The following is a 26,678-nucleotide window of genomic DNA, read 5'->3' as shown; positions in this document are numbered from 1 at the left end:
AACACAAGACACCAGACTCCTCTGATCTTGGAGTGTGAAGATAAAAAGCTAGCCTGCAGAACAGCTCTCCTAGGCTAAGATAATCCCTTTTAATCCAGGACACACCCCTGGGCTGGAGAAAGGTATCAACATCCCTGCGTTGGCTAATTAGGGATTAAACCCGGGTTGATTTGATTCCAAAGCCCTTGGTCGTTCCTGTCCCGCTGCTCCCACTCAGAGGATGAACAAAGGAGGTCAGGGGTGGGGTTTTGGACACTTGAGCGACACATACAAACCGAGATAGTAAAATATTCACCGGATATTTCGTGGAAGCACAGAGAAATTAGCCTCATTATTTAACAATAAAAACAAACATTTCTTCCTGGATCCTCTGCGTAAGTCCCTAGTCACTTGGGGCCTTGCTTTACGATGTTCAAGAGCCTTTGCCATGCCCTGCCTCATTGGTTGGCTCAGCAATGCTATGAACGTCTTTCCTTCAGTTTCTGGTACATGCCAGCCCCTTCCCACCTCTGGGCCTTATCAGAGGCTGTGACACCTGCCAGGCATGCCATTCCTCACCTGTACTCTCTCTCTGGGCTGGGTCCTACCCACCCTTCAGGTCTCAACTTTGATTTCATGTGCCTACCTCCAGAACGCCTCACTACAGCTGCTGAATAATGATTTGGTTATGTTTAATAGAATAGAAACTCCATGCTATTAGGGGCTATCTTAGTTTAGATTTCCCCCGGAGAAGATCCTGAAAGAAGCCTTTATTTTGCAGGTTATCCCAAGAAGCACGGGTAGGGGCCCAGGAAAGTGGAGCAGAGACTAGAAGGCAGCCCCCGAGGGAGGCGTGTGTTCAAGGTAGCTACCTCTGTGGGCAGCTGGAGCTCAACCCTTGGAGACAGTGTGGAACATGCACGCATTTCAGTGCTTCCCACCCTCTGCCCTTAGAGGAATGTGAGGGTGCTGGGTGTTTAATAAACCAACTCTTTTCAATCACTGGCTGAGCACAGCTCACTGGAGTGGGGTAGGGGTTAATTTTCCAGCTCTTCAGGGATGCTCTGACTGGGGAAATCACACTGGTCAGTCAGAGAAAGCCTTAGGGCCATTAGAAGTTGGGCCATCCTGTATTATAATGAGATGGCCCAAGAGGATATGGGCAGGGGCACCACAGATTGTGCTTCAGGCATCGTGTCTATTTCAGTCATCTTTCCGTCCTAACACATAATAGGCTGTCAATAAATACCTGTTAAATGACTTGATAGAGAGATGGAAGGTGAAGATTAAAGAGAAAATCACAATGAAAATAGGCGGGCCTGTCTACAGCCTCCTCAATGAATAAATATCCTATTTCCTTACTCTGAGCTTCCTGGCAGCCACACTGAAAAATAAAAAAAAGACGATACTCTTATTTGTCTTCTTCATGAGGAGGAAGCACACCAGTTGCTCAGATGAAGGAAAGTATTTTGTGGCACTTATATCTGCAAGGACTTTTCTTCCAAAGCATCAGAGTGAGGATAAGAAGTGACAGGGGGACAACGTCCTCAATAGGTTCCCTCGGTAATGGAGAGCTGGTTTCCTAAAAGTGATTCTGGTATTGTCCCCTAATGAAAGCTGGGAGCGCGATGACAAGCATGACTCCCTGTAAGCACATTTGTAAGGCAGCCAAGACAGTGGGGTCAAGTAAGTTGCCTTTCGAAGACCTGAAGGAATCAGCGTAGACAGTGCAGAATGTGTGGAGGAACTAATGGATAGCATGTTTTTCAAATAACCCTCCATCATTGTCCCTTTATGACTCTGAATCCAGAACATTCTGCTAGCGTTATAGTCCAAGATGGTGATAGATAGATAGAAAGATGATAGATAGTTAGATAGATAGATAGATAGATAGATAGATAGATAGATAGATAGATAGATAGATGGCAGTATACTATCAGTTATTTGCTGTGTAACTTTAAACCAGTCATTTAAGCTCTCTGGGCTCTAGTTTCCTCATCTTAAAAATGGGAAAGTGTGTCCATGATCTAGTGCTGTATTATGCACCTTATCAAAACTTGGTAGATTTTAAAAAAGAGATATTTTTAAAACTTTGGTGCTTCAAAGGATGTCATCAAGAAAGTGAAAAAGACCATCCAAGAGTAGAAGAAAATGTTTGTAAGTCCTATATTAGATAGGAGATTTGTATCCAAAATACAAAAAGAACCCTTACAACCCAACAATTAAACAACAAAACACTCCATTTTAAAATGGGCAAAGGATTTGAATAGACATTTCTTCAAAGAAGACTTAAAAATGGTCAATAGCACATGAAAAGATGCTCAAATCATTCGTCAGTAGGAAAATACAAATCAAAACCACAATGAGATGTCATTTTACTCCCACTAGGATGGCTGAAGTAAAAGACAGTGCAAGTGCTGACGAGGATGTGGAGAAATTGGAACACTCACACATTGCTGGTGGGACTATAAAATGGTGCAACTGCTTTAGAAAACAGTTTGGCAGTTCCCCCAAAATGTTAAACATGGAGCTATCATATGACTAGTTATACCAGTCCTAGGTATATACTCAAGAACATTAAAAACATGTTCACTCAAAAACTTATACCTGAATATTCATAGTGGCATGAGTCATAACATAAGTCAAAATAGGAGCAACCCAAATGTCCATCAACTGATGAATGGACAAACAAAATGTGGTATATTCAAACAAGGAAATATTGGGCAGTAAAAAGAAATGAAGTACTGATACAGACTACAATATGATGAAGCTTGAAAACATTATGCTAAGTGAAAGAAATCAGTCACAGAAGGCCACATGTTATGTCATTTCATTCATATGAAGTGTTCAAAGTAGGCCAGTCTATAAAGACAGAAAATAGGTTAGTGGTTGCCATGTGCTGTGGTAGTTGCGGTAGCAGCGGAAACTGACTGCCAATGGGTAGTAGGTTTTTGGGTGGGGTGTTGTAAATGTTCTCGAATTAGATAGTAGTGATGGCTGCCCACCTTTATACTTGAATCCATGGAATTGTACACTTTATAAGGGTGGACATTATGGTATGTGAATTATATCTCAATAAAAATATTATTAAAACATTAGTGATTTCAGGCCGGGTGTGGTGGCTCACTCCTGTAATCCCAGCACTTTGGGAGGCCAAGGTGGGTGGATCACAAGGTCAGGAGTTCAAGACCAGCCTGACCAACATGGTGAAACCCCATCTCTACAAAAAATACAAAAATTAGGCAGGCATGGTGGTGCACGTCTGTAATCCCAGCTACTCAGGAGGCCGAGGTGGGAGAATCGCTTGAACCTGGGAGGTGGAGGTTGCAGTGAGCTGAGATAATGCCACTGCACTCCAGCCTGGGCAGAAGAACAAGACTCCGTCTCAAACAAAAAAAAAACAAAACAAAACAAAAAAAAAAAATTAGTGATTTGAAACAACCATTTCTATGTTATGGTTGTATAATTTGGACCAGACTCAGCCAGGCAGTTCTTCTGCTGATCCCCCCTGAGTTCACCCATGTGATAACCGTCAGAGGGCTGCTGACTGCACTGAATACTAAGATGGCCTCGCTCTCAGACCTGGCAGCTGATGCTGGTCCTCAGCTGGGGCACTTTAGTTTTTCTTCAAGCAACCTCTAATCCTCTATTAGGCTACATTGGTTTCATTACGTGGCATCTCATGACAGCAAGTGGAAGGCCTTGAGGCTTCATCTTGGGAGTTCTCGAATGTCACTTCTAGTATATTCTATATCCAAAAGCTCTAAAGTGGAAACTGTTGGGAAACCCAAACTTGAAAGCAGTTCAGTAGATGTCTCATACTATACTGTAGAATAGTTGTTTAAAGATAGCTATAATTTGCAAAGATGATCATAAATATAACATTCATACTAATTACATTTGTGTCTTTTTGGAAGATAGCTCTAAAACAGTCACTGTCTATTGGGTGCCTATTATTATTCTTTGATTCTCTCAGTGGGCCTAAAGGGTAATTATGGTTACCCTTACCTTCCAAATGAGGAAACTGATACCTATAAATATTGAGTGAATTACCCAAGGAAACTTAGGAAGCAACAGAGTGAACATTCAAATCTAAATATATCTGATTCCGAAGTCTAAGTTCTTTTGACCATCTTACTGCAAGGATGCACACACACATACACACACACACGTGCACATGTGTGTGCATACCACACACTTGTATTGTTTCCAATTCTCATAGTCTATGAACTGAGACAGAGAAAGGAGTCAGGCATGGCTGGCAGGCATAGCTGTGCTCTGTTCTTGGAGCAGACGGGACTGACTTTGGTAAACTATTAAATTGCCCCCACAGGAATTCCAAACCCAGGTCTCTCTGTCCCCAGACTCCTTTCCTATCTCAGTTGGCAAATAGCCAGTCTCCCGGCAATAAACCCAAGTAATAGTTTGGGTTTTTTTGGTTCCATTTTGGACATGTTATTTGAACAGCCCTGAATTCAAACTATAAAAGTTCATTATTTTGTTTGTTTTAAGGATGGTTCTTAGAATGCTGCCATGCATTTAGGGATTTCTTTCTCAAGTTCATAGGAATTTCTCTTTCAAATAAGTATTAGATGGGTGTTAAATCTTCTCTTCAAAATGAATGTGATATTTGAGTTAACAGTATTGAACCATGTCGGATTCCTGGTTTTGCTTACTGTGAATGGTAAGATATTCTCACTATAGGGAGCTGGGTAAAGGGAACACAGGGACTCTCTGTACTATTTTGGCAATTTCTTGTCAGTCTTAAACTATTTCAAAATAAAAAGTGGTAAAGTGGTAATTGAAAGAAAAAAATTACTAGAAAGAGTTTTGCTTTCCTCAAAAAACCTTGTCTGTCACTTTTCTAATGGTGATCATTCTGTTGCGAAATGAACATTTTACTTTGGCTACCAGGAATCTCAGAGTCAAATTTAAATCCATTCTAGAAATACCTAGGCCCTTATAACCTATATATTTATGTTCTTTCTCCAAATGCTGACTTTCTACATTTACTTATATTCCTCAGCTCCTGACTTTTCCTCCTTATTTTTATTTTACCATCATTTTAAGTATTTGTATCGTGTGTGTTTTTTTGTGAGGGGCTTCAAATCATTTATGGAAATGAATAGCTTATAAATTTATAAACCAACAAAATAGCTAATTTATGAGATGTTTATGTGTTTTTAAAAATTATTTAGGAATTCCGTTTACCATTACCTAGACTCAATTCTCCCTCTCTCCACAGGATTTTGCCCTGAGAGTCCCACACAGGTTTCCTGTGCATTGAGAGTTTTCCGCCTTTCTTAGGCTGGTACCAGGCTAGCGAGCAGCGTGAGCTGACACCTCTTGGAAGGTGTTTCCCTCAGACAGGGCCAGCCTCAGCCTGGTTGTCACTCTGCCTGCAGTTCCACCTCACAGATGCCTTTAGGTGTCCGAAGTTTGGGGTCCTTGAGATGGCTCCTATTCAGATGTCCCTCTGAGGAGGAACATGGTTTGAGCAGCAGCTGCAACCCAGAAACAGGCGCTTCAGAAACTTAAGAAAGTGCCTTTTGGGCCAGGCGCGGGTGGCTCATGCCTGTAATCCCAGCACTTTGGGAGACCAAGGCGGGTAGATCGCGAGGTCAGCAGATTGAGACGATCCTGACTAACATGGTGAAGCCCCGTCTCTACTGAAAATACAAAAAATTAGCCTGGTGTGGTGGCAGGTGCCTGTAGTCCCAGCTACTCGGGAGGCTCGGGAGTTACTGGGGAATGGCGTGAACCCGGGAGGCGGAGCTTGCAGCGAGCCGAGATCGTGCCACTGCACTCCGGCCTGGGCGACAGAGCTAGACTCCGTCTCAAAAAAGAAAGAAAAAAAGAAAGTGCCTTTTGTAAGCAAACCACTATGGCACATATTTACCTATGTAACAAACCGGCAAGTCCTGCACATCTATACTGGAACTTAAAGTTAAATTTTTAAAAATAGTAAGTGCTAACATATAAAAATTGTGTGCCAGGTGCTATGCTAGATTGTAGGAACATAAAAATAAAGAAAGTGGTGTCCCTGCCCTTGAATGGATGACAGTTAGAGATTACTGGACACTTAACTATGTGCATCATCCTATCTAAGCCTCACCACAGCTCTGTGAGGTTGATAATATTGTCATTCATTCCCACTTTACAAATGAGGACAGTCATCTGCTAAGAACGATGGCAATGCTTCTCAATTGCAATGGGAGGGACTTTGGATTTAATGATAAAGGAGCTTTTGAGATCTGAGAATTGGGAGATAGTGGACAGCACCACTATGGGGCGTAACAGGTTCTCTTTAAATGGGAATTTTAAGAGATCCCATAGGAGAGCCATATAATGGGAGCAGCCCCAACCAGGGCAAGGGAAATGAATTAGAGGGTGTGGAATGTTTCTTGTGGGCTTCTCTTCCCCATGGCTCTCTGGCTCTCTTCCCTGCAGGTGTCTGCAGCAGCACCCTCAGGACAGCCTGCCCACAGCCAGTGTCATCCTCTGTTTCCATGACGAGGCCTGGTCCACCCTCCTGAGGACTGTACACAGCATCCTCGACACAGTGCCCAGGGCCTTCCTGAAGGAGATCATTCTTGTGGACGACCTCAGCCAGCAAGGTAGCCATGGCTTTCCTCCAGGCTCGCCTGGGTGAGCCTCACCCCCTGCGGGGTGGAGTTCCCAAGCAAAGGATTGAAGTTTGGAACTATTTTAGGCAAGATTCCCCAAGTACAGACCTCCAGATGAGGATTCATGGGCAAGTAACTTACGAATGAAGAGCCACCAGGGGAAACCAGTAAGGCAGTGGGGGCCGCAAGACAGAGAAGGAGAAGGAGCCCTGCAGGTGAAACAGCCCTGGGGAGGGTCTTGAGGAGCATCACCTCGGCCTGGTCCCGTGGGGATCTCTCTCCCAGGCCCCACCCAGTCCAATAATCCTCTCCCCAAGACACTGAAGAATCACACAAGGCAGCCCTGTTGTGAGTGCCGACTGCCTCCTAGACCTTGGTGCAGCACTTAACACATACGCACGTATGTGCATCGGTCCTTAACTCATCATGGCCTAGACAGACCCACTCACGTTCTAGAGGAGGAAACTGGGGCCCAGAGAAGAGAGCAGACTGGAGCAGAGTCAGCCAAAAGCAGCAGAGTCAGGCCCAGAGGCCAGACTTGCGGAAGCTGCCTGTATGCTTCCTCTCACAGGAACCTCGCTACTAGGGACAGCCCTAAAGGAAGATGGAGACAGAGAAGCCCCCACCTGACTCCTAGGTCAGTGGCTCTCACACTTGAGTGTGCATCAGAATCACCTGGTGGGATTTTTAAAATACTGACTGCAGGGTGCACCCCCAGAGTTTCTGGAGATGGAATGGGGCCGAAGAGTTTGCATTTCTTTTTTTTTTTTTTTTTTTTTTTTGAGACGGAGTCTCGCTCTGTCGCCCAGGCTGGAGTGCAGTGGCCGGATCTCAGCTCACTGCAAGCTCCGCCTCCCGGGTTTACGCCATTCTCCTGCCTCAGCCTCCCGAGTAGCTGGGACTACAGGCGCCCACCACCTCGCCTGGCTAGTTTTTTGTATTTTTAGTAGAGACGGGGTTTCACCATGTTAGCCAGGATGGTCTCGATCTCCTGACCTTGTGATCCGCCCGGCCTCCCAAAGTGCTGGGATTACAGGCTTGAACCACCGCGCCCGGCCGAGTTTGCATTTCTAACAAGCTCCCAGGTGATGCTGATGCTGCTGTTTTCTGTGGACCACACTTTGAGAACCTCTGCTCTAGTCTTTGGCTTGGGCCTGAAGCCTACATTTCTGGTGCAAATAAATGACCTAGGGACACCCCTCCTGGCCTTCTGGGAAGATCAGAACCCTCCGAGGGAAGCTGAGCATTTGCGTTTTTCTAAGGGGAATGATGGAGAAGGGCTAGGATAGCCAGGTGCCTCTGTTAGTTCTTTCTACGGTCCTCACTCCAGGGATGGGCCCAGCCTGGCCATAGCAGTGAGTCAGATTAGCCAGAGGCTCTGAGAACACCTGGGGTTCCTGGGTGCAGCTGGCTGCATATTAGGCAGGACTAATGAACAGCTGTGGGGCTGGGTCGGCTGGAAAAGTGCCCCAAGACTCTCCAAACCCTCAAGTGGGGCAGGGTCCGCCCAAGAGCACACCTATGGTCCGGCCCCCACCATCTGATGAGCTGTGTTATGTCTGTGCCCCTTGGGAGTATGGAAAGTGGAGGAGCTGGGCCCCAGAGAAATGGGCTACCCCAGAGCTGGCAGCCCCACCAGAGGGGATCTGGATCCCCCTGCCAAGCAATTAGGCTGCCCCCTCCTGGCCATCGCCCCTTCTGCCCCTCACCACTGGGCTGGCTCTCCATCCAGTGGCCCCGTATTTCCTGTTGCAACTGGGGTGCAAGGCCTTTTCCACAACCAAGGCCAGCACTGGTTCCATTTCTGCAGGTCCCTCTCCTTTGTGTGCTTGCCAAGACCCAGATCCCAGACAAGCAGCACCTTGCACACTGTTTTCATTTAATCATCTTGGCCACCCAGAGAGGCAGGGCTTATCAACCCTACTCTACCTCTGAGGAAAACGGTGACAGAAAAAGGTGCTGCGGGTTGCCCTGAGCCACCCTGATGGGCTTCCAGGCTGATGGTCATGACGGCATAGTGTAGTGTGATAGAATCAGCTAGATGGGCTTCCGGGTATTCCTCTGGGGTGGTAATGCCCACACCGAATCATTAAATCAGAAAATGCTTGTGATGACCAGCCCATGATGACCCTTTACAAGTGGAAGTCAGTATTTCTGCTGTTTTCTGGAAGGAAGGAGTTGAGGATCATCCCAGCTTTTGCCGAGAACTATACCACTCAGACATGGGTGCTCTTACCCGCTTCCAAACCCACTGAGAACGCCAAACAACCATTGCAGTCCGGAAGTTCTTCCTTAGTCTATTCTGAAGCTCTCTTGCTAGAAGTCTGTCCTACATAATACTAACAAGGGTTAGAGGTATAGCTACAGAGACCAGCAGTCAGCCCAAGGAGAGCTTCATAAATTAATGTTTGGTGGGAATATCAGTATTTGGCTGCATAGAACAGAAACCTGCTGCAGTGACTTAACCAATGAATAGAGATTTATTTTTCCTTATAGTATAGAAAGCTTATAGGGCGGCAATGCAGGATTGGTGTGACAGCTCCACGATGCCATTGGATACCCACCTTCATCTGCTTTCCACTTCAACATGCTTAGAGGGTAGTTTTGGCCTCATAATCACAACAGAGCTTCTCTACCTCTGGACATCACATACATATTTCAAATAGAAAAAGGTGAAGAAGAGATAGGCAGAGGCCAGTCCAGTTTGTCCTCTTTGGAAAAAAAAAAAATAGTAAAATAATAGTTTTCCCAGAATCCTCTCATTCAGTTTATTTCTACCAGAGCTGCTGCCAGCAGTGAGAGGAAGTCTTGGGAGATACATGTTTTTAGCTGCCCCAAGAAACATCAAAATTCTGTCAGTACAGCGGAAGGGGAGAATGAATGGTGAGGAATATGTTATATTTAGCAATGTGAAAGCCAATGATGTCACTGAGGGGCTGCCTTTTAGATATGCGAGTTCAGAAATGTTAATAGCTTGACTAAGAGATTCTTCTCTAGGGAGTGGACCAGGGCTGACAATCTTACCAGAAAAATAGTCACAAAGTAACAAATCAGCGAAGCATTTTACCAGTGAGAATTGCAACAGCCCAGTGACTGGGACTCCTTTCCTCTACTGCTCAGGACATTTTTCCCTCTGCAGAAAATCTGTGGTGCTTCGAAGACAGATTCCCAGGGAAGGAGTGTACAAAGTCTGCTGGGCGCTCTCGGGCAGGGCTGCCTTAACCTTCTCCAGCCTCCCCAGAGATCCAGCTACCAAAGCAGCCAGGCTACTTGCATCCACAGTTAAGGCCACCTCTGGGCTGGGGAACTGGGGGGAAATTCTTGCTTTTTGGCTCAGTTCTGTTCAATGCACATGTACCAAGTGCCTACTGTGGGCCAGGCCCTGCACTAAGGGTTGGAGCAGAAGAGATGCATTAGGTACAACCCCTGTCCGTGAGGCGATCTTAGTCCACTGGGCTGGGGGGACTCCCTATTTCCAAGACTTCATGGAGACCACTGCTTCTCTGTGAACACATTGTTCCTTCCATCTCCACTGGCTTGTTCCTCTTGGCATGTGTATACACGGACACGCGCACACACACACACACACACACACAATCAAGTTATTCTTATCTTAAACACAAAACCTGACAAGTTTCTCTCATCCTTTTCATCACCTTCTTCTTAGGCCTCTTTCTCTCCTTTCCCCTATAGAATCAACCTTCCTAAAACACTGTCTGGACTCTTGGTCTCAGTTTTGCATCTCCTGTTTTCTCTCCCAGACCCATTGTGTTGCAGACTCCCCCATCAACTGCAATGAGACCTCTTTGACCAGCACCGCTAATCTCCTAGCAGCTGCCAAATTTAATGGACCCGTTTGCCTTTGGCTTCCTTGACCACTGTTTTAGGTCAGGTTTCCTGAAAGCAGGGCCTGAGATGGAGAGTCATGTGCATGTGATTTTTTTGAGGGTGTACTCTCAGGGGAAACCTGTAGGGGAGTGGGTGATGCAGAAGAAACAGAGGGAAGAGCCGAACAAAGATGTGGTTTCAGATGAAGTCCAGCCATAGCCTGGTCCCATGGGGACCTCTGGAGCGCAGGCTGCACTGTGGGGTCTGTCTTGCTTTTTACCCTGCAATGGTCAGTCATTGACCATGATTGGGGCCAGGGGCAGCACCCTGCATGACTGTCTGGCACCTGCAGCAGAGACCATTTTAATACCCCAAGGTAAGTCTCCAGAGAAGAGTTCAGATTTCAGTTAGCACACATAGCAGCTGGGGACATGCAAACCAAACCAAAACTGTTAAGGGGAGCTCAGGGAATCTGAGTAGGACACTCTATTAGTCTGTTCTCACACTGCTATAAAGAACTGCCTGAGACTAGGTAATTTATAAAGAAAAGAGGTTTAATTGACCCACAGTTTTGCATGGCTGGGGAGGTCTCAGGAAACTTACAATCATGGTAGAAGGGGAAGCATGTCCTACACGGCAGCAAGTGAGAGAGAGAGAGAGAGAGAGAGAGGAGGAAGAACTGTCAAACACTTATATAATCATCAGATCTCATGAGAACTCACTATCACGAGAACAGCATGGGGGAAACTGCCCTCATGATCCAATCACCTCCCACCAGGTCCCTCCCTCGACACATAGGGATTGTGGGTATTACCACTCAAGATGAGATTTGGGTGGGGACACAGAGCCAAACCACATCAGACACCAACAGTATCTGCCACATTCTTGCTGCTGTATTTGGAGAATGTTAGCAAGTTATCCCCTTTCCTGGTTTTCTGACAGCATCCCTCTAGTTTTTACTGCAGAGAATCATGGCCCACCCCAACCTAAGGAAGCATCTTACATCTCAGCAACAACCACACTGTAATCATGTTTTTGGTTCTTAGGACCCATGTGCTCACCACAGCTTCCAAGAGACAGTTGCTGACAATTATCTTAGTCACAGTCTCATCGGTTGTGGCATTTGTCATTCCATTGACCACAACCCTGTTGATTCCAGGACAACTCAAGTCTGCTCTCAGCGAATATGTGGCCAGGCTGGAGGGGGTGAAGTTACTCAGGAGCAACAAGAGGCTGGGTGCCATCAGGGCCCGGATGCTGGGGGCCACCAGGGCCACCGGGGATGTGCTGGTCTTCATGGATGCCCACTGCGAGTGCCACCCAGGTTGGCTGGAGCCCCTCCTCAGCAGAATAGCTGGTGACAGGTAACTTATTCCCTGGGCTTGCAAAGCAAGACATGGGACTGGGAGAAATAGTCTACAGCGTCATCCACTCACAGAACAACCCACCTATTAATTCCTGAGTCTCCATTAGAGAGTGATCTATTCCCTTTGGGTTTTCAGATGTTTAGGTCTTTTAAGAATATGGAATTAGAGTTGGAAAGGAGGTTAGAGGTCTTCCAGTCCATCTACCTTGTTTTATAGATAAAGAAACTGAGGCTTAGAGAACAGCTTCTATGAGGTTGCAAATACTTAAAATTGTATTAAATTGCATGATAAGGGTAACACCTTACTATGGCTATCATTGACTTTGGTGAAAATTCGGCAATTTTAATCAAGCTTATAACATAACCTGGGGAAAAAATCTGAACTACACTAGGCCGTAGATTACTCACCCGTAAAAAGAAAGCATTAGGTTCTGTGATCACTCAACAGCATTCTTTGTTTCCCCAGTTTATATAAGGGATCCCTAATTTCCTACCTAAGGCCAGTCCTTGGAAATGTGAAGTTGGAGAGGATTGCATTACATTACCCTGTAGACAAGCATCTTAGCATTTTTCTTGATCATTTCTCTGCTCTCCTTCCCCATCTGACTGTCAATCTCTTTCCTGCTTCCTTGCCCAAGACAAACAGTTCCTAAACATGTCTAGTCAACCATTACCCTCAGTCTGAATATCCCACCCAGGAAAACTGAAACCTGGTGGCTGGCCCACCTTGAACCACCTCAGGCATACCCCTTGGAGCTCAAGTAGGCATGTAGCAGAGTGGAACCATGATCAATAATTGTTTGATGCTGCCCAGCAAGATAGGATCAATGCTAGAACCAAGCCTATAACTTCTATCCTTCACGCCTACCCATGGTGAATGTTTATTATCTCACTTGAAGTTCGGGATGATCCATCAAATATAAGAAAAAATTTCTGGACCACATCGGAATGAATCCTGGAGACATAGGAGTTACCATCCTGCCAAATGGAGACGGTTTCAAATGACAGAAAGTAAATTGTTAGTAGTTCAGCATTCCATTTTAACAAAGAAGAATAATCAGAACTCAAGTGACATCAAGACAGATTAATGTTGCCCAGTTTCCCAGTTTCATGAGACAGATTGCCTCTTGACTCACATCTCATAAGAAAAGAAGACACACATAAATTCAGCACTAGGACAAGAACTAGGACACGAAAATGCACAAGCTGGCCAGGTGCGGTGACTCATGCCTGTAATCCCAGCACTTTGGGAGGCTGAGGCAGGCGGATCATCTGAGGTCAGGAGTTCGAGACCAGCCTGGCCAACATGGTGAAACCCCATCTCTACTAAAATACAAAAATTAGCTGGGCATGGTGGTGGGCACCTGTAATTCCAGCTACTCGGGAGGCTGAGGTGGGAAAATCACTTCAACCTGGCAGGCAGAAGTTGCAGTGAACCAAGATCGTGCCACTGCACTCTAGCCTGGGCAACAGAGCGGGACTCCATCCTGAAAAGAAAAGAAAAGAAAATGCACAAGCCCTCTGAAGCTACCAGTTTTGATTGTGTTCCATGCAAAGGACCATCTTGAAATCACAGCAATGTCTATCACTGGAGTCAGACTCTAAAGTTGATCTCGCCCATTTCTCCTCTAATTGCCATCTGTTATCACAGACAGGTGGCTCTCAGAGGGACCATGAAGATCTTCTTGTCCTACCTCATGATTTCACTGTCGAGAGCCCTGAGTTCCAGGAAAGTAAAAAAGACCCCTGAGGGTCACACAGCCACTTGACAGCTGGGCTGTTTTCTATGCTGCTTTTATGCAGACATTTAGAAATGCAGTAATTAATATCATTAAACTTTATGTATGTATAACCCTCACAGACTTATTTCATATGCTTTCTTTAATGACCCCCAGGAGATGCCTCAGGCAGGTATTTTAGCTTCTGTTTTATAGGGGGAGAAATTGAGGCTCAGAGAGGTGACATGATGTGTAAGGGCAGAGTCAGGTCTTCTGACTCTGGGTCCAGTGCCCTTTTTATTGTATACCCTTTCTTTTTAAGAGTTGGAGAAGCTGGTCAGGGAGAAATATTAGTCACCCCTAACCCCACCCCAGTTGTGAGACATGTATTACCTGCTGTTGTGAGTCCCTCGTATCTGCTTCTCACATCGGGGCCCATTTCACAGAGCTAGGTGAAGGGAGAAAGACATGGCAGTACCTCAGTGTCCTAGGCTACAAAGAAAAAAAGAAAATGGGGCTCCCTGGGAAGCCCTTTGTGATTAAGAGATATTCTAGTTTCCTGTGCCCTTCCCCTCTCCTCTTTTCCCCTCCTGTCTGTCTCTGTCTGTCTGCCTCTCTACCTCTCTCATGGTCTTTGTCTCTCTGTCTGTTGGTCTCTCATTCTGTCTCTCTTTCTCTCTCTCACACACACACATACACACAAACACACACCCACACCCGCACACACACACACACTCACTGGGCCTCTGATCCTGGTGTGTTACTGGCTTGCCTTTCTCTTTGGGTTCCATCTCTTCTGTGTGATGTGACCACATTTTCATCCTCTCCACACCTCATTCATGGCTTCTTGTCCACTGTTTTCTCTGGGCCCCAGTGTCCAGCTTGTAGACCTTGGCAGGTGAGGATCTGGAAGAAAAGCCACCTCTGGTATCTGAGTCCCACTCTCTCCACTCCACATGGCGCTGCTCTGTGAGCTGTGGCAGGGAGAGCAGCCTCATTCAGCGTGTGCTTTTCTCCCCCAGGGACGTTACCCACATGCCTCATGCAAAGCCAAGCTGCGGGAGCCATTTGGTACAGCTCCTCACACGGAGAGGAAAGGGGCCCAGCTGTCTCCAAGGCTTGTGTCAGGAGACATTCTGTCACCAGATGAGGACACAGTGCCCAAAAGACAAAAAAGGGTCTTTAAGAGCTCTTATTTAAAAAAAGGTGGGGTAGGAGTGGTGAGTGAATGGTGCAATAAGCCACAAATCAGCTATTTCAAAGAGTCGTAGTCTCCTCCATACCCTGGCCAAGGAATTCAGAGCCTGCTGACCAGCCTTTGTTCCCTGTCCCTGCCTAGCAGGTTCCTACTAGCCATGTGGCAACTTTATTTGAATTGGTAGAAATCCTTTCCCCATGACCATTCCTCCTGACTCCCATTCATCAGCAAATTGGTCATAACATACTGATTTTATTAGAGTAAGACATCTTAATGCCAACTGTCCACAAATTGTCAAAATAAAAATGCAAATTTATGGTAACGATGATATTAGAGGTGTTCTCTTGGGTTGCACAGTGCACAACTCCTGTAACTGTTCATAGCAACCCTACACAGAGTCTCCCTATGAGCAAGTGATTTTAGGGAGGCCCTGGGAGGTGCTGGTTGATGGCCAGTTTCTACACAAAGTAACAACGAAGGGAATCAAGACTAGCTGTTGTATCCAGCTCCCAGCTGCCTTGTGTTGATCGCCAGCTCTCATACCCAAGCCAAGCAGTGGAGGCCATAGCCCCGGAAGGATGAGGGTTTCTAAGGGGAAAGGGACAGTCTTGAAAGGGGCTGAAAGATGGTATCATCTCAAGAAGCTGACCAAGTTATCTCTTACTTGAAGATGGGTCTAGAAGATGGGTTTGGTCCCTATCTGCGAGACATCCAGTCCTTCAGGATCAGCCAGGGTTGCTGTGGGGAGAAGCAATGTGGGGCAGGGAGCAGAACACCTCCCACTCTGCCCTTTGAGGGATTAAATGATGGAAAGCAGTGTAAGAACCCCTCGTGTTTGTGCATGTGAGTCAGTGTGTGTGTGTAAGCATGTGAGAGTCTGAGTGTGGGGGGAGCGAGCGTGTGCGTGTGTGTGTGTGTGCGTGTGTGTGTGCACGTGTGCGAGCGTCAAGGAGCAGCAGGAGGTCAGGACGCCTCCTGGCCCCCCAGGGGGGGCAGCCTTCTTCAGCTCAGATGCCCCAAGGAAACTCTCCAGCCACCATCATACTTCATACCCCTCAGCGTGACACGTCCTCATATCTGCTGCTGCTAGAGCTGGTGCCAGTCCTGCGGTCACACCTGAGCAGCAAGAGCTCTGGGAAGGGAGAATTCAGAGCCTTCTGCTTCTGGTATAAGAGACTTTCCACAAACACCAAGAATACGCATGAACTTTCAAAATGGCTCACGTATCATGGACCTCGAGGAACATCCAGGCTCAGGAGAATTAACAAGGAATGAGATAAATGAGGGCTTATTCTTTATCGTGGTAAAAGGTTATGGGAAGCTTGAAACTACAGTTAGCTCTTGAATATCTGGACAGTAATATATTCGTTGATCTCACATATTTCAGTGAGCCAGTCTTTGTTGGCAGCTTGACACCTTCTGTTTGCCTTTTAAAATATAAGCACTTGATCTCCTGGAACTTAGAGAGGCTTAACACAGGATCAACCTTGTACCTGCCTGAGGGTTAAAACTCAATTCACAGGTGAGGGAATGATGAAGTAAGCAGACACTTCCAGCTCCTTCCAAGTCAAACGAGGTAGTCTCGCTATTTTGCTTTACATGATTTCCAAGAACACCAGACACATCTGTAGGTACAAAACCACAAAGCTGAATAGAAGACTGTGGGTTTTTTATTTTAATTAATCACCCTTTTTGAGTCAGTAATTTAGCCCTGCTTAGGCAACCACTATGGTCCATAGGAATAAAGACCAAAATAGAAAGCACTCCTCACTTCATTCATTGACATTTATTCTTTATCTCTATCCAAAATGTACTCAGGGAGGCTCATGGTTAATCACTGTTGTACACGGTTAAAATAGAGGAAAAAGAAGATTTCAGAAAGGAAAAGAGGGTATTGGGAGTCAGGGGTAATACAGTTATTAGAAGTAAGTTTTACATGTGACTCTGAGCTTCCAGAAAGACAAAACAAAAAGAGAAACATAATGAATGTTTCTCTTCTGTTGTACTCCTTTGTTAAGAAGTACACAGCACAGGCTAAGTGCAGTGGCTCATACCTGTAATCCCAGCACTTAGGGAGGCCAAGGCTGGCGGATCACTCTGAGTTCAGAAGTTCGAGACCAGCCTCAACGACATGGCGAAATCCCGTTTCTCAACACACACACACACACACACACACACACATACACACACACATACACACACACATACACACACACACTAGCTGGGTATGGTGGCTCATGCCTGTAGTCCCAGCTACTCGGGGGGCTGAAGCTGAAGAATCACTTGTGCCTGAGAAGTGGAGGTTGCGGCGAGTCCAGATTGCACCACTGCACTCCAGTCTGGGCGACAGAGTGAGACCATTTTTTTAAAAAAAGAGGCTGGGCGCAGTGGTTCACGCCTGTAATCTCAGCACTTTGGGAGGCCGAGGCGGGCAGATCACTAGGTCAGGAGATCGAGACCATCTTGGCTAACACGGTGAAACCCCAAGTCTACTAAAAATACAAAAAATTAGCCAGGCGTTGTGGTGCGTGCCTGTAGTCCCAGCTACTTGGGAGGCTGAGGCAGGAGAATGGCGTGAACCTGGTGGCAGAGCTGAGATTGCGCCACTGCACTCCAGCCTGGGCGACAGAGCAAGACTCCATCTCAAAAAAAAAAAAAAAAAAAAAGAAAACAGAAAAAAAGAAAGAAATACACAGCACAGAGGTCTAGGATGAATTGACTGTGGGAATGCTTGAATGCAAGTCCCCTTCTTGTCCTTTTCTGATTGCTGAAGATGGCGCAAATTTCATGCATTTCTTCCTAATTCAGTCACACGATTCCCTAGCTCCTGATTCCAAAATTCCACAAAATGCTTTGCCAATAGCCAAATTTATCCATCTGCCTGATTCATTACACAGCAAGTGGAGACTCTGGAACGGGCTCTGGGTACCTTCATTTCCTCCCCAGTCTAGGTTCTCAGTTTTCTTAGGTCAATGCAGGGTACCCCCAAAATAGGGGAGACCCAGAGGGATTATGTTCCCCTTGCCTTCCAGCAGAAACAATGTGAAAGAGGCAGGAAAAGCATATTCAGATCCCTGCTCTACGTATAGACCCCACAACTCCTTACACTTATATCAGTTACCTAAAGCCATAGATTAAAGCAGATAATGAAATCGTGGGACCACCCTGGCTCTCTCCAAGATGATGGAACAGAGGTGGAATTTGATGGTAGTGTAAACGCAGTGTGGCTGGTATCTCCCCTCCCAGGAATCTCACTTCTCTTAGAGTGATACCTTCTAGCCACCCTGAAGTTCAGGCCTGATTCATTCCATGGCACAGATTTAAGACATAATTATCATGACAGGCCAGGGGGAGAAAATGTGATTGAGATATTGGTTAGGTGGATAGCAGCTCCTGGTACACCCACTTAGTTAAAAAGTATATGACCCATGTCAATTTCCTATATCACTCTGCAGTTATATCTCCAGCCTGTGCAAAAAAATAAAAAATAAAAATAAAATTGGGCTAAAAATCACCAACGGTGGCAGGAAACGAGCAAGTAAACCAAGATTCAGGCACTTTGGTTATAGATACCACATGTTCATATAAGCATGCATTGACAGTAGGGACACTTCCAGGGCTTGGAAATCCTGATTTCTCAAGCCAATCAAGTTTTATGCTATAAGGAGGAAGAAGAACTAGACCTGAGAGTAGGGGTCCGTAAACTCTCTGACATCGTGCACAGTAGTTTTTACATGGACATATAAGTTTTCACTCAGGAGTGGCCCATAGTTTTCCCCTGAATCTCAAAGGGATCAAGGACCCCAAAAGAAGTTAAGAGCCACAGTCCTAGAGCATTGCAGGTGAGAAAGGCCTTTGTGGGAAGTAGTTCAACCTCCCATTCTACAAATGAGGAAACTGAGGCCCAGAGAGGTATAACAGGTATCTCAAGATGACACACTTCGTTAGTAGCAGAGCTGAGCCTAGAACCCCTCTGTGTATCTCTCAGTGCTGTGAAGAAAGGTTTTTGAAGAAAGAAAAGTACTGGCATGCTCTTTAAAGCAATGGACCCCAATTCCTTATGGAAAAACATTTTCTAGAACCGTGCTATACAATATAAATATCACACATGTGTGCAAATATAACAATATAAATATAACACATAACAATATGTAATTTAAAAGTTTCTAATAGTCACATTACAAAATAAAAAGAAACATGAAGTTAATTTTAATAATATATTTTAGTAAACCCAATAGATCCAAAATATTACCATTTCAACATGTAACCAATGTAAAAATTATTGAGATGTTTGCATCCTTTTTTCCATACTAAAGTATTCTCAATCCAGGGTGTATTTTACTCCACACCTGATTTGGATAAACCCCATTTTAGGTATGGGTGTCTGGTAGCCACCATACTGGGCAGTGCATGTACAGACTATGTTTCCAGCCTCAGCAAGTAAATGCTTTATGTCCCTTGTTTGATTCCACAATTCTTTCCAGGAGCCGGGTGGTATCTCCGGTGATAGATGTGATTGACTGGAAGACTTTCCGGTATTACCCCTCGAAGGACCTGCAGCGTGGGGTGTTGGACTGGAAGCTGGATTTCCATTGGGAACCTTTGCCGGAGCATGTGAGGAAGGCCCTCCAGTCCCCAATAAGCCCCATCAGGTGAGGCCCCATTTCACACCTGCTTTGCCGTTGCCTCCTCAAGATGGACTCTGCAGCCTGCCTGCCTGGGGTCTAATCCTGCCTCCACAGTTTCCTAGTAAATTACTTAATGTATGCCGCAGTTTCCTTATCAGTAAATTGAGAGCAATTATAGTATTTATTTATAGGGTTGCTGTGAAGATTGAATGAGCTAATATGTGAAAAGCACTTAGAGAGTGCCAGGCACCCAGATGTAGGTGTTACCACCATTATATTGTTGTATTCATAAAGTTCTGCCAGGCTCTTCCAGATAGCATCAGTTAATGCCCCAGTGTGACAACCTGAGATGGAATCTTGGCCCAGCTCTCTCATCAGGTACAGTGTGGATTCCTCAGGTCCCGTCTTAGCAAACAGGAAGAATTCAAGCAGGTCAATGCTAAGAACCATAGGTCTCAAATATATCCTATTGTATGGGTGACTTCTCATATGTTTGGTTTTTGGATGACTCTTCTATTTGAGTAGATACACTAGACATCTTTTTTCTTTTTTTCTTTTTTTTTTTTTTTGAGACGGAGTCTCGGTCTGTCGCCCAGGCTGGAGTGCAGTGGCCAGATCTCAGCTCACTGCAAGCTCCGCCTCCCGGGTTCACGCCATTCTCCTGCCTCAGCCTCCCGAGTAGCTGGGACTACAGGCCTACAGGCGCCGGCAACCTCACCCGGCTAATTTTTTTTTTTGTATTTTTTAGTAGAGATGGGGTTTCACCGGGTTAACCAGGATGGTCTCGATCTCCTGACCTCGTGATCCGCCCGTCTCGGCCTCCCAAAGTCCTGGGATTACAGGCTTGAGCCACCGCGCCTGGCCCTAGATATCTTATGCATAACAAACCACCTCAAACTTGGTGTAAAACACAGCCATTTTATTAAGCTCATGAATTCTGTGGGTCAGGAATTCTGAAAGGACACAGTGGGGTTGGTTGTCTGCCTCCAAAGTTTCTGGGGTACATAAAGATTTTAAAAGTTTCCCAACATTATAAAGCCAATGAGAGGTGAAGCCGGAATTTAAACCCAGACAGCCAAGCCCTTGAGAACACCGGCTTCACTGCTATGCTATATTTTAAATACAAGGCCACAGTTCATTATTCACAATTGCAAAATCCAAAAAGCTCTAAAAATCAAGCATTTGTTTAATAATTCATTAGGCAGCAAGCCAGGTGCAGTGACTCATGCCTATAATCCTAGCACTTTGGGAGGCCAAGGTGGGCAGATCACTTGAGGCCAGAAGTTCGAGATCAACCTGGCCATCACGGTGAAACCCTATGTCTACTAAAAATACAAAAAAAAAAAAAAAAAAAAAAAATTAGCTGGGCATGGTGGCACACTCCTGTAGTCCCTCCAAGTCAGCTACTTAGGAGGCTGAGGCACGAGAATCATTGGAACCCAGCAGGCGGAGGTTGCAATGAGCTGAGACAACACTATTGCACTCTAGCCTGGGTGACAGAGCAAGATTCTGTCTCAAAAACAAAAAACAGAAAACAAAAAACAAAAACAAAAACAAAATCATTAGACAGAAAAAGCTGCCCTGAACTGACATGGGTGTCTGCAGCGGCCTTATTTATCCTACTTACTGCTTACTGTGAAAATATGTGTATGTTTCACTAAAGAAGTATTAGCATATTTGACTAAAGAGTGCCAGCCCAGAACCCACTACGACTGATGTGTAGTATGTGGTGTATGTCCCTTTTGAAAGTCCAAAAAATTCTGCATTAAAAAACACATTGGCCCCACAGGTGTCAGAAAAGGAATGCTGAACTTGTAACATCAAAATCCAGTGAGCATTTAAAATGTAGCATGCACAGAACTACATATTTTACATGGCTTACCTTTTTCATCCCCTCAAAACCCAATTATGAAACTCTATTTTATCCCCAATTAGAGGTGAGGAAGCTGAGCTCAAAGACACATAGCCCACCTAAGATCTTACAAATTGGGAGTGGCAGAATTGGAAATTATACTGAATAATCATTATAACATCAGTTTTTAGTATTCTGGTATAATGTAGAATTTTTATAACCTAGCGGCCAGTAGCTTTGCTAATGCATTGCTTTTTCTTCAGTAATTAAGAAAAATCTGAACTCTTAGTCATTTACACTTTGAAAAATTCCCAGAGTGTGGCTGCATTAAAATTTGTTTCTCCTAGATGAAGAGACCCTTTTTCAAAAACCTTCTGACTACATCTTCCTCTGTTTAAAATCTCTCTGAGGGATATTACGATCTGAATTCCCTTATTAAAAGTTTCTAGCTTCCTGTGTTTATAATCATTTATTTTTCCCGTAGAGCAGTGGGGACTTAGCTGCTTCCAGGGTCCCTGGTGGGTTCATCATAGAATTGGGGAGAGGGTGGATGGTCATTAGGAAAACAAAAGAGGGTGAGAAAGAGAAAGGAGGAATGAGCCTGGCCATGTCGCTGTGTCAGGCCTGGTGCTACCTCTCTCAGGGTACCTTATTTTAACCGAGGCCTTCTTCCCAAACATCCTTCCAGAGGGACTCAAGCCAGAGGGCAGGGGAGCCTCAGGTGTGGTCCCTGGGCCCTCTCTAGGAGCAGTACCTGAGAACAGAGTATAAAAGGCCTAAGCAAGAATAGCTCTGTTTTCATCAAATACTGGGATTTCTGACATCATGGCTCTGCTCCAGTCTTGCAATTAAAAACATTGCATTCTGGCCGGGCGTGGTGGCTCAAGCCTGTAATCCCAGCACTTTGGGAGGCCGAGACGGGCGGATCACGAGGTCAGGAGATCGAGACCATCCTGGCTAACACGGTGAAACCCCGTCTCTACTAAGAAATACAAAAACTAGCCGGGCGAGGTGGCAGCGCCTGTAGTCCCAGCTACTCGGGAGGCTGAGGCCGGAGAATGGCGTGAACCCGGGAGGCGGAGCTTGCAGTGAGCTGAGATCCGGCCACTGCACTCCAGCCTGGGCGACAGAGCGAGACTCCGTCTCAAAAAAGAAACAAAAAAAAAACAAAAAAAAAAACATTGCATTCTACCTGAGCCCAAAGCCTGTTCTTTCAGTCACTGGAGCTCCCACCTGGGAAACCCCAGCCCCCAGCTTTGCCTGCTATGCTCTGGGTTCTGACCTACAATGTCTTGCCCGTCTTCTGTGTCCAGGAGCCCTGTGGTGCCAGGAGAGGTGGTGGCCATGGACAGACATTACTTCCAAAACACTGGAGCGTATGACCCTCTTATGTCGCCGCGGGGTGGTGAAAACCTCGAACTGTCTTTCAAGGTATGTCCTGGACCAAGGGAGGACACAGGTCGGATGTCTGGAGTGGTGTGTATGGTCACATCTTGAAGGCAGGCATTAGAAATGTCACTGGGAGGGAATGAGGCTGTGGGAAAATTATGAAGTCATTCCTGTATTGTGTGTCAACCCTTCCATTTCTCACAGTTTCCCATCTCTCTTGTGCTGTAGCTTGGTTTCACTCTCAGTGCCTTCATGAAATTGACCCTCAAAACCTGCTTCCAGGAATGGGCATAGTCTCAGTTATTTTCACTTCTGTGCGGAGATTCCAGAGGCTCTCACACATTCTCTATTCATAGCACTCTTAGCATCTCAGTACTTTTTTCGCAGCACCCATAGTCCAAAGCAAATACCCAAAGTTCTGTGTATTGAGTAGTTTGGTCCAAACACTTTAACACTTGTCATAAAAACTTAGCACCTTTTGGGCACTGCACAACTTCTCAAACCTTGGAGTCACCCTCATTTCCTGTTCCACATTGCTTTCTGGCATGATACTTGCTTTTTCATCAGAGTACCCTCCGAAAACCCAACCCCAGAAAAATATTCGTCATCAAAAGTGCAGAGATCTAATGCTGAAAGTGTGAATTACCTGAAGCTTATATTCTGCGTAAAGTCCAACAGATGTCACCATGTTTCTCTCAGAAATTTAACACCAGACCCTACGAGTTTGCTGTGGCACCCTGGGGTACCTTGGCACACAGTTTGGGAACTCCAGTTTTGGTGTTTCCATTAATATGCTGCTTATCCTAGGACCGCTACTCCTTTAACCTTTATCCCCAAATGTGGAATGAAAGGCTTCCTGCCAAGTGACCTCGACCCATTTGGGAGTGGGAGAGCAGAGGGAAATTTCTTGAAATAGTAAAGACTATGTCTCAGGAAAGCTTGCTTCTGTCTCCACCACAAACAGCCCCTAGTGCCTTTGTAGCACACTTCACAAGCTTTGAGGTATTCCCGGACCACTGGGGACATCTTTTTTCCTGAGGAAGTGTCCTTTGGGGAGTAGGGGTGCTAATTCACAGGCTACATCTCTCTAAGTGCTGGATCTGCGTGTGTTTGAAGGGCTGCATATCCAGGTAGTTGCACAGGGATGGCCCCCTTGTCCCCATTTTGGGACAACTGCCTCTATTCTCTCCACCCTGTCACTCCCATGCCCAGAACTTCCAAATCTGGAAACTCTACTCCACACTGAGGACTATAATCATCTTCACATTGAGTGCTCATGATTTCCTGTGCATTTTGCCAGCCCCTTGTAGATAGGGCTCCTTAATTCCCACCGTTCTTAAAGGCGGAATGCCAAGGTATTTATCTTCTCCCTTCGTGGCAGGCCTGGCTCTGCGGTGGCTCCGTTGAAATCCTTCCCTGCTCTCGGGTAGGGCACATCTACCGAAATCAGGATGCCCCCTCCCCCGTTGACCAGGAGGCCACCTTGAGGAACAAGGTTCGCATTGCTGAGACCTGGCTGGGGTCATTCAAGGAAACCTTCTACAGGCATAGCCCAGAGGCCTTCTCCTTGAGCAAGGTAAGGAGAGAGCCGGGTGGGGCTTCTGTGTCCAGCACAGGGCCACCAGCAGGAGGTGGGCCAGGGAGGGCTCCTTTCTTTTGCCTGGAGGGGAAAACAGAAGATTCTGGCTTGAGCTTCCCTCGAGCTGCCTTGTCTTAAGTGGCTCCTCTACCTGGTGAGGCTGCCCTTTGTCTCTCCGGCTTCTCCATGGGACATCACAGCTGGCCTTGGCCTGAAGCTCCCTAACATTTATGGGATGACATCTGTGGGATGGGATCCCTCACCTGGGGCCAGGGGAGGGGTTGGCACAGAGAAGCGATGAGCTAGGTCTCCAAGGCCAGGTCTCCTTTCATCCTGAGCAAAGGGCTCAGGGTTGTGAAATTATCCAAGACATGAAACACATACTAAATATAAAAGTAGAGTCCAAAACAAGCCACAGAAAAATAAAAATTTTAAACATTTAACGAAACATCCACAAACAGCGCATTATCAATTGGTCAGCAGCTTTTTAGCTCAGTCCTTCCAGAGTAACCCGTAAATGCCGTTCAGTGTGGGAAGTGGGTTCACAGCTTGCTGTGCTGTAAGTGGGGACTCTGGAGCAGCTCCCACAAGCCCCTCAGCAGCCCACGCTGCTGGGGTGTGAGTTAGATTGAGTTTGCATGCCACAGATGAAGCCTAGCCACTTTAAATGGAAGGACATGCCCGAGTACAGGGCCAGCCTGACAGGGAAGCCCTGCAGAACAGCCCCAATGGCTCCCCTTCCGCCCTGGTCCTCAGGGCTTTGCCTCCTCCCTATTCTAGACCCAGCCGCTTCCCTAAGTGAGAATAGCTTCCAGAGCCTGGAGTGTGTCAGGGCTCCATGAACTTCAAGGATCTTTGTGTCTTTAGCTGGGGAAAGTGTTAACAGTACACAGAATCCCAGGGCTCAACAGTAATTCCTAAGGTAGATCTAGGCAGGCTAGAGTCTCCTCGTGGACCCCGTCAGTTAGCCACACTATTACACAGAGTGGCATTGGCTCCTTTCCCGGTACAGGAGAAATGCTACTAACAGCAGCCTCCTTCATTCCTCCAGGAAGGCATTGCGATGGAAAGGAAAACTCTCACAAGGACCCAGCTCATTTACTAGCTAGCATCTTTGTTCTTCTTTAGTCTCCTTCTCCATCTCTATTTGTGGGAAGTGGAAGCATGTGTCCAACTCTAGACGCCGATCTAGAAGCTGTGTAGTCTGATGGTTAAGCTCATGGACTCCAAGAACAAGATGGTCTGGGTTTAAGTATTGGTTATATGATCTGAAAGTTACTTAAACACTCAGTGTTTCCGCTTCCTCATTTGTTAAGCTTTCCTTCCATTGTTAGGATGAATAAATATGTTAATAAATCCAAAACATGTTAGACGAGTGCCTGGCACTGAGTAAGCCCTGTTTGTGTGTTTACTATTAATACCATCATTATTGCCATGGCTACTAATGGTCAACAAAGGTCAACCAAGCACCTGCTCTGTGCCAGGCCCTGGGTGGGTCCTACAGGGGACAGAGAACCATACCCAATGCTTATCAGGTTCCTGGTGGGGCAGGAGCTCCTCTGGAAGAGATAATGTTAACAAAGGTGGGAATGATTCATCCTAGACAGGCTCATGACAGACATCTTTTCAGGGGAGGTCACATCTGAAGAATGGCTGAACGGGTTCAACTCAGACATCCAGAGGAGTTGGGGGAAGACTCTGGAGCCCCTGAGGGTCAGGCTAAACAGTTTAGACTTTATTCAATTAGCAATGGGGAGCAAGTGGCCTTCTACAGCATTCTGTAGAAGTCCACAGAGTTTCTGTGGTTTTTAATCTCTTGGGTTTCTTTTGGCCAAAGCAGCTATTTTTCTCTCTTGGGATGTCAATTTAGTATTAGCTCTTTGCTTTCAGAGGACATTTTCTTAACATTGGCACAGACTGCATTTATAAAGAATTCTTAAAGAAGTGTTAAATATTGCATACTTTTTGATGCGCCAGACTAACTTTCCACCAGACAGGCTCATTAGGACATGGCATGTTGGCTGTGGCCAGCCTAATGCAACAGTATGCAAATTATTTACAGAACTTCAACCTTCTTCCCACATTGGTTGGTGCAATTAGAAGTACCTATGAATATATACTTTGTTCTAGACAATTACAGAAATTGGGGACTGACATGACTTTTTAGAGCATGACTGGTCTGCTTTTGGGAAAATCCAGTTTGCTTGTACAGATGATGATTGCAGGATTACTTGTTTGTATTCACCCAAGTCCTTCATTCTATAAAATAGAAAATCGAGGCCCTATGAGACGGTGAGTTGTTAAATAAAAGTAGGGAGAGAACCAGAAGTAGAACTAGAACTAGTCCAACCTTTTAGTATTTTTTGTCTCTTAGCTCTCTAACATCGAAACAGTAATCCTCAAATGTAGACACCATACTTTTCCAGAAATAGTTGGAGGTCCATAAAGAAGCTATCCTCTAGTTCTGTCTGAATTTGGGGGAAGGCAGGGATGTATTTGGTATATAGAAGATGCT

General features: G+C 45.8%; 1 protein-coding gene and 1 long non-coding RNA gene across 9 annotated transcripts in view; one reads left to right on the top strand and one right to left on the bottom strand.

The window, feature by feature from the left end:
• The window catches only part of GALNT15 (polypeptide N-acetylgalactosaminyltransferase 15), a 50,275-nt gene that overhangs the window by 9,441 nt on the left and 14,156 nt on the right, over window positions 1-26,678 (top strand). For 3 of the 8 annotated variants that reach the window (XM_077991421.1, XM_077991422.1, XM_077991424.1), the window contains 4 exons: window positions 6,430-6,596; window positions 19,200-19,367; window positions 22,509-22,626; window positions 23,966-24,160. In XM_077991421.1, the coding sequence (XP_077847547.1) occupies window positions 22,540-22,626; window positions 23,966-24,160 (282 nt within the window). In that variant the 5' untranslated portion in view covers window positions 6,430-6,596; window positions 19,200-19,367; window positions 22,509-22,539. Of the gene's footprint in view, window positions 1-760; window positions 844-6,429; window positions 6,597-11,592; window positions 11,798-19,199; window positions 19,368-22,508; window positions 22,627-23,965; window positions 24,161-26,678 lie in introns of all 8 variants that reach the window. The other 5 variants (XM_077991419.1, XM_077991420.1, XM_028843657.2 and 2 more) reach the window with 3 other exon arrangements.
• On the bottom strand, window positions 10,970-14,009 carry LOC144339012 (uncharacterized). Its single transcript, XR_013413547.1, has 2 exons — window positions 11,495-14,009; window positions 10,970-11,062 (listed from the first exon to the last, which is right to left on the bottom strand). It is a non-coding gene; the product is annotated as an uncharacterized LOC144339012 (long non-coding RNA).

The sequence above is a fragment of the Macaca mulatta genome, chromosome 2 (genome assembly GCF_049350105.2).
Source record: "Macaca mulatta isolate MMU2019108-1 chromosome 2, T2T-MMU8v2.0, whole genome shotgun sequence".
NCBI lineage: Eukaryota > Metazoa > Chordata > Mammalia > Primates > Cercopithecidae > Macaca > Macaca mulatta.
This window is presented reverse-complemented; position numbering and strand designations above follow the sequence as displayed.